This window comes from Pristiophorus japonicus, unplaced genomic scaffold (genome assembly GCF_044704955.1).
Source record: "Pristiophorus japonicus isolate sPriJap1 unplaced genomic scaffold, sPriJap1.hap1 HAP1_SCAFFOLD_160, whole genome shotgun sequence".
Classification (NCBI taxonomy): Eukaryota; Metazoa; Chordata; class Chondrichthyes; family Pristiophoridae; genus Pristiophorus; species Pristiophorus japonicus.
Genome location: NW_027251278.1, coordinates 225,001 through 232,884, shown reverse-complemented (window position 1 = coordinate 232,884; position 7,884 = coordinate 225,001). Strand labels below are relative to the sequence as shown.

Below are 7,884 nucleotides of genomic sequence, written 5' to 3'. Positions count from 1 at the left end.
CTCTCTCTCTCCCCCCGTCGCTCTCTCCTCCCCCCGTCGCTCTCTCTCTCCCCCCGTCGCTCTCTCTCTCCCCCCGTCGTTCTCTCTCTCCCCCCGTCGTTCTCTCTCTCCCCCGTCACTCTCTCTCTCCCCCCGTCACTCTCTCTCTCCCCCCGTCGTTCTCTCTCTCCCCCCGTCGCTCTCTCTCTCCCCCCGTCGCTCTCTCTCTCCCCCCAGTCGCTCTCTCTCCCCCGTCGCTCTCTCTCTCCCCCCGTCGCTCTCTCTTTCCCCCCGTCGCTCTCTCTCTCCCCCCAGTCGCTCTCTCTCCCCCCCGTCGCTCTCTCTCTCCCCCCAGTCGCTCTCTCTCCCCCGTCGCTCTCTCTCTCCACGTCGCTCTCTCTCCCCCCGTCGCTCTCTCTCTCCCCCGTCGTCTCCCGTCGCTCTCTCTCTCCCCCAGTCGCTCTCTCTCCCTCCGTCGCTCTCTCTCTCTCCTCCCGTCGCTCTTTCTCTCTTCCCGCCCCCCCCCCTCCCCCCCACTCTCTCCCCACCCCCCCTCCCCCTCTCTCCCCCTCTCCCTGTCCACCCCTCTCTCCCCGACCCCTCTCTCCCTGCCCCCCCCTCTCCCCGACCCCTCTCACCCCGCCCCTCCCCGCTCTCTCCCTGCCCCCCCTCTCCTCGTCCCCCCCCCACCTTCTCCCTCTGTCCCCCCCAACATTCTCTCCCCGGCCCCCCCCTCTCTCCCCATCTCTCCCCTCTCTCCCCGTCTCCTCCCTTCTCCCCCCGTGCCCCCCTCTCTCCCCATTCTCCTCCGCCCCCCCAGCCCCCGGTCCCCGCCTGTCCCACACTCTCGGGGTTTGCGTTGAGAATCTGACTGGCCCTGTGTTCTGTTCCAGATCACCAGCGCCTTTGACATGGAAGCTGTGACCGCGAAGAAGCTGGTCAAAGGTCACGCCTACTCGGTGACAGGGGTCAAAGAGGTGAGTGGGCCTTCTGACAGTGAGGGGAAGGGGCTGTGGCCTGGGTATAGATGTCTGCTCCACCCTACCCCTCTCTCGCTCTCTCATACCTTCAGTGACGCGGTGACACCTTCCCCACATCACACAGCAAGGTCCCTGCCTGTGTATATCTGTGCAGGGCATTCTGAGGCTGAACTGTGAGGCATTTAGCAGTCGAATATCCTGTCACCAGTCGAATGTCCAGCCTCACTCATGAGAAATGGCCACACTGTCCCTGTACTGAAACCATTGAGTCAGTGTGTGTGGGACCCGTACCCCAGTGAGAGTCAGTGTGTGTGGGACCCGTACCCCAGTGAGAGGCAGTGTGTGTGGGACTGTACCCCAGTGAGAGTCAGTGTGTGTGGGACTGTACCCCAGTGAGAGTCAGTGTGTGTGGGACTGTACCCCAGTGAGAGTCAGTGTGTGTGGGACTGTACCCCAGTGAGAGGCAGTGTGTGTGGGACTGTACCCCAGTGAGAGTCAGTGTGTGTGGGACCCGTACCCCAGTGAGAGTCAGTGTGTGTGGGACCCGTACCCCAGTGAGAGTCAGTGTGTGTGGGACTGTACCCCAGTGAGAGTCAGTGTGTGGGACTGTACCCCAGTGAGAGTCAGTGTGTGTGGGACTGTACCCCAGTGAGAGTCAGTGTGTGGGACTGTACCCCAGTGAGAGTCAGTGCGTGTGGGACTGTACCCCAGTGAGAGTCAGTGTGTGTGGGACTGTACCCCAGTGAGAGTCAGTGTGTGTGGGACTGTACCCCAGTGAGAGTCAGTGTGTGGGACTGTACCCCAGTGAGAGTCGGTGTGTGTGGGACTGTACCCCAGTGAGAGTCAGTGTGTGTGGGACTGTACCCCAGTGAGAGTCAGTGTGTGTGGGACTGTACCCCAGTGAGAGTCAGTGTGTGTGGGACTGTACCCCAGTGAGAGTCAGTGTGTGTGGGACCCGTACCCCAGTGAGAGTCAGTGTGTGTGGGTCTGTACCCCAGTGAGAGTCAGTGTGTGTGGGACTGTACCCCAGTGAGAGTCAGTGTGTGTGGGACTGTACCCCAGTGAGAGTCAGTGTGTGTGGGACTGTACCCCAGTGAGAGGCAGTGTGTGTGGGACTGTACCCCAGTGAGAGTCAGTGTGTGTGGGACTGTACCCCAGTGAGAGTCAGTGTGTGTGGGACTGTACCCCAGTGAGAGTCAGTGTGTGTGGGACTGTACCCCAGTGAGAGTCAGTGTGTGTGGGACTGTACCCCAGTGAGAGTCAGTGTGTGTGGGACCCGTACCCCAGTGAGAGTCGGTGTGTGTGGGACCCGTACCCCAGTGAGAGTCAGTGTGTGTGGGACTGTACCCCAGTGAGAGTCAGTGTGTGTGGGACTGTACCCCAGTGAGAGTCAGTGTGTGTGGGACTGTACCCCAGTGAGAGTCAGTGTGTGTGGGACTGTACCCCAGTGAGAGTCAGTGTGTGTGGGACTGTACCCCAGTGAGAGTCAGTGTGTGTGTGGTTGGAGGTCAATCATCACAGCCCCAGGACATCGCTGCAGGAGTTCCTCAGGGCAGTGTCCTAGGCCCAAACATCTTCAGCTGCTCCATCAATGACCTTCCCTCCATCATAAGGTCAGAAGTGGGGATGTTCGCTGATGACTGCACAGTGTTCAGTTCCATTCACAACTCCTCAGATAATGGAGCAGTCCGTGCCCACATACAGCAAGTCCTGGACAACATTCAGGCTTGGGCTGATCAGTGGCAAGTAACATTCACACCACACAAGTGCCAGGTGAGTGTCTCACCTCCTGACTCCCCAAAGCCTCTCCACCATCTACAAGGCACAAGTCAGGAGTGTGATGGAACACTCCCCACTTGCCTGGATGGTGCAGCTCCAACAACACTCGAGAAGCTCGACACCATCCAGGACAAAGCAGCCGCTTGATGGGCCCCCCATCCACCACCTTCAACACTCACTCCCTCCACCACCTCCAACACTCAATCCCTCCACCACCTTCAACACTCACTCCCTCCACCACCGGCGCCCCCTGGCTGCAGTGTGTACCATCTACAAGATGCACTGCAGCAACTCGCCAAGGCTTCTCCGGCAGCACCTCCCAAACCCGCGACCTCTACCACCTAGAAGGACAAGGGCAGCAGGCCCATGGGAACACCACCACCTCCACGTTCCCCTCCCAGTCACACACCATCCTGACTGGGAAATATATCGGCCGTTCCTTCATCGTCGCTGGGTCACAATCCTGGAACTCCCTCCCTAACAGCACTGTGGGAGCACCTTCACCACACGGACTGCAGCGGTTCAAGAAGGCGGCTCACCACCACCTTCTCAAGGGGCAATTAGGGATGGGCAATAAATGCCGGCCCGGGCCAGCAACGCCCACATCCCATGAACAAATCTTGAATAATGATTCCAGCTGCCGTCCCTGATGTGGCCCCTTTAACCTTTGGTGCTCCAGTCAATTGAATCCTGACCCCTGTAGTCTGTGCCTGTTGGGGTGTGACTGCCCCCGTACATGGTTGGTCTTCCCTATTGCGCCTTCCCCATTTGTGGGGTAATGAGGGGCTTTACTCGTGTGACTGTCAGGTCAAACGCTAATCTCCGTGTGACCTTTCAACCCCACAGGTGGACTACCGGGGAAGAAGTGAGCGGCTTATCCGGATTAGGAACCCCTGGGGTCAAGTGGAGTGGACTGGAGCCTGGAGCGACAAGTGAGTGCGAGGGCAAGGGGTGGGAGGGAATGTTCTAGAATAGGGCGTGGGTGGGAGGGAGGGAATGTCCTAGAATAGGGTGTGGGTGGGAGGGAGGGAATGTCCTAGAATAGGGTGTGGGTGGGAGGGAGGGAATGTTCTAGAATAGGGTGTGGGTGGGAGGGAGGGAATGTTCTAGAATGGGGCGTGGGTGGGAGGGAGGGAAGGTTCTAGAATGGGGCGTGGGTGGGAGGGAGGGAATGTTCTAGAATGGGGGAGTGTTTGCGAGGGCTGGGAGGAGTGTGTCTGGGTGCGATGATGGTGGTGTCCCAGGCTGGGTTCTGTCCCCTGTGTTGACCTGATCTCGCGCTCTGTTTCTCTCCAGTTCCTCGGAATGGAATTCCATCGACCCGGATGAGCGGGACGGGATGGTGCAGGTGGAGGACGGGGAATTCTGGTAAGCACAGCTTGGGAGCGGGAATTCGCGGAGCGTGGGCGAGGCCGGGATGGGCGGTGCGGGGGGTGACTGAGCAGTTTAACTCTCACATTGTAAGCAGGTAAAGGCTGATGACTTTAACTTCCCGGCGATGATAGTGGGATGGAGCGCACGGGGAGGGAGGGAGGGGTCTGGGACCTGCCCAGTGCACATGCTCAGGTGGACCTCACATCCAGAACCTGAGACAGGGTTGCACAGAAAGATCCCATTTCTCCAGCGGCCTTTCACTGGACGTCCCAAAGCGCCTCACGGCCAATGAAGTACTTCCTGGAGTGCAGTCACTGATGTACTGTGGGAAACACGGCAACCGGTTTGCGCACAGCAAGCTCCCACAAACAGCACTGTGATAATGACCAGATAAACTTTTATTTTTGTTCTGTTGATTGAGGGATAACTATTGGCCCCAGGACACCGGGGATAACTCCCCTGCTCTTCTTCAAAATAGTGCCCTGGGATCTTTTACATCCACCTGAGAGGGCAGGCGGAGCCTCGGTTTAACGTTTCATCCGAAAAACAGTACTGCCCCCCCCGACAGTGCAGCACTCCCTCAGTACTGCCCCTCCGACAGTGCAACGCTCTCTCAGTACTGCCCCTCCGACAGTGCGGGGCTCCCTCAGTACTGCCCCTCTGACAGTGAGGGGCTCCCTCAGTACTGCCCCTCCGACAGTGCGGGTCTCCCTCAGTACTGCCCCTCCGACAATGCGGGGCTCCTCAGTACTGTCCCTCCGACAGTGCTGCACTCCCTCAGTACTGCCCCTCCGACAGTGCAGCACTCCCTCAGTACTGCCCCTCCGACAGTGCAGCACTCCCTCAGTACTGCCCCTCCGACAGTGCACTCCCTCAGTACTGCCCCTCCGACAGTGCACTCCCTCAGTACTGCCCCTCCCACAGTGCACTCCCTCAGTATTGCCCCTCCGACAGTGCACTCCCTCAGTACTGCCCCTCCGACAGTGCACTCCCTCAGTACTGCCCCTCCGACAGTGCACTCCCTCAGTACTGCCCCTCCGACAGTGCACTCCCTCAGTACTGCCCCTCCGACAGTGCACTCCCTCAGTACTGCCCCTCCCACAGGTCCGCTGGTTTAATGTCTATGGTAGGGAAGATTTTAGTGTCTGTAATGAAAGATGAAATGAGTAAATATCTCGATGAAGAGGATATAATTGGAAGCAATCAACATGGATTGAGAAAAGCCGAGAGTTTGTGAGAGAGCTGATGGAGATACAGATACAGGGCTGGGGGAAGTGCGCTCGCTGGGGTGTACCGGGACCTGGACAGGGTGCCAGGCAGGGAGTACTGGGGAAGGTGAAAGGACATGGAATCAGAGGAAGGGGAGGGAATTGGTACGGCTGCTTTCGTTGGAGATCTTTGTTTAATGTTTGTCAACTTCCCTACATTTAAAACCATTTAATTTGACCATCGTGTCCGCGCCGAGGGAGGGCGAGGAGGAGCGAGGGAGGGCGAGGAGGGGAAGGGAGACGAGGGAGGGCGCAGGACGGAGGGTGATGATCAGAGGGTGAGGAGGGAGGGGTCGGGTGCAGGACGGAGGGTGCAGGACGGAGGGTGCAGGACGGAGGGTGATGATCGGAGGGTGAGGAGGGAGGGGAGGGCGCAGGACGGAGGGTGATGATCGGAGGGTGCGGTGGGAGGGGAGGGTGCAGGACGGAGGGTGATGATCGGAGGGTGAGGAGGGAGGGGAGGGCGCAGGACGGAGGGTGATGATCGGAGGGTGAGGAGGGAGGGGTCGGGTGCAGGACGGAGGGTGCAGGACGGAGGGTGCAGGACGGAGGGTGATGATCGGAGGGTGAGGAGGGAGGAGGAGGGTGTAGGACGGAGGGTGATGATCGGAGGGTGAGGAGGGAGGGGAGGCTGCAGGACGGAGGGTGAGGAGGGAGGAGGAGGGTGCAGGACGGAGGGTGAGGAGGGAGGGGAGGCTGCAGGACGGAGGGTGAGGAGGGAGGGGGAGGGTGCAGGACGGAGCGTGCAGGACGGAGGGTGAGGAGGGAGGGGAGGCTGCAGGACGGAGGGTGAGGAGGGAGGGGGAGGGTGCAGGACGGAGGGTGATGATCGGAGGGTGAGGAGGGAGGGGAGGCTGCAGGACGGAGGGTGAGGAGGGAGGGGGAGGCTGCAGGACGGAGGGTGAGGAGGGAGGGGGAGGCTGCAGGACGGAGGGTGAGGAGGGAGGGGGAGGCTGCAGGACGGAGGGTGAGGAGGGAGGGGGAGGCTGCAGGACGGAGGGTGCAGGACGGAGGGGGAGGCTGCAGGACGGAGGGTGAGGAGGGAGGGGGAGGATGATGATCGGAGGGTGAGGAGGGAGGGGAGGGTGTAGGACGGAGGGTGATGATCGGAGGGTGAGGAGGGAGGGGGAGGGTGAGGAGGGCGGGTGATGATCGGAGGGTGAGGTGGGAGGGGAGGGTGAGGAGGGAGGGTGATGATCGGAGGGTGAGGAGGGAGGGGAGGGGGCAGGACGGAGGGTGATGATCGGAGGGTGAGTGTGTGTTGGATGTTTGTCCAGGATGGCGTTTTCCGAGTTCCTGCGGCAATATTCGAGGCTGGAGATCTGCAACCTGACCCCAGACACCCTCGAGGGAGACGAGCAGAAGAAGTGGAACTCGGCCGTGTTCAGTGGGTCCTGGCGGAGGGGCAGCACGGCCGGGGGCTGCCGTAATAATCCCGGTGAGTGAGGTCTCGGCCCCCGGACCCTCCCACCCACACTGCCCCCCCTCTCTCTCTCTCTGCCCCCCTCTCTCTCTCTGCCCCCCTTAGAACTCAGCAGAGGAGGACAAAGGGTTTGATTAGGGCAGGGAAAATGGAGTACGAGAAGAAGCTTGCAGGGAACATTAAGACGGATTGCAAAAGCTTCTATAGATATGTAAAGAGAAAAAGGTTAGTAAAGACAAACGTAGGTCCCCTGCAGTCAGAATCAGGGGAAGTCATAACGGGGAACAAAGAAATGGCGGACCAATTGAACAAGTACTTTGGTTCGGTATGCACTGAGGAGGACACAAACAACCTTCCGGATATAAAAGGGGTCGGAGGGTCTAGTAAGGAGGAGGAACTGAGGGAAATCCTTATTAGTCGGGAAATTGTGTTGGGGAAATTGATGGGATTGAAGGCCGATAAATCCCCAGGGCCTGATGGACTGCATCCCAGAGTACTTAAGGAGGTGGCCTTGGAAATAGTGGATGCATTGACAGTCATTTTCCAACATTCCATTGACTCTGGATCAGTTCCTATGGAGTGGAGGGTAGCCAATGTAACCCCACTTTTTAAAAAATGAGGGAGAGAGAAAACAGGGAATTACAGACCGGTCAGCCTGACCTCAGTAGTGGGTAAAATGATGGAATCAATTATTAAGGATGTCATCGCAGTGCATTTGGAAAGAGGTGACATGATAGGTCCAAGTCAGCATGGATTTGTGAAAGGGAAATCATGCTTGACAAATCTTCTGGAATTTTTTGAGGATGTTTCCAGTAGAGTGGACAAGGGAGAACCAGTTGATGTGGTATATTTGGACTTTCAGAAGGCTTTCGACAAGGTCCCACACAAGAGATTAATGTGCAAAGTTAAAGCACATGGGATTGGGGGTAGTGTACTGACATGGATTGAGAACTGGTTGTCAGACAGGAAGCAAAGAGTAGGAGTAAATGGGTACTTTTCAGAATGGCAGGCAGTGACTAGTGGGGTACCGCAAGGTTCTGTGCTGGGGCCCCAGCTGTTTACATTGTACATTAATGATTTA

The 7,884-nt window shown here is 58.5% G+C and overlaps 1 protein-coding gene across 1 annotated transcript in view; it reads left to right on the top strand.

Annotated features, from left to right (window-relative positions):
* Nucleotides 1–857: 857 nt before the first annotated feature.
* The window catches only part of LOC139243073 (calpain-1 catalytic subunit-like), a gene marked incomplete at both ends in the record, with an annotated part of 231,498 nt that continues 224,471 nt past the window's right edge, over nucleotides 858–7,884 (top strand). Inside the window, 4 exons of the mRNA XM_070870667.1 lie at nucleotides 858–956; nucleotides 3,585–3,670; nucleotides 4,035–4,106; nucleotides 6,658–6,818. Coding sequence (XP_070726768.1) covers nucleotides 858–956; nucleotides 3,585–3,670; nucleotides 4,035–4,106; nucleotides 6,658–6,818 — 418 coding nt within the window. The remainder of the gene's footprint in view (nucleotides 957–3,584; nucleotides 3,671–4,034; nucleotides 4,107–6,657; nucleotides 6,819–7,884) is intronic.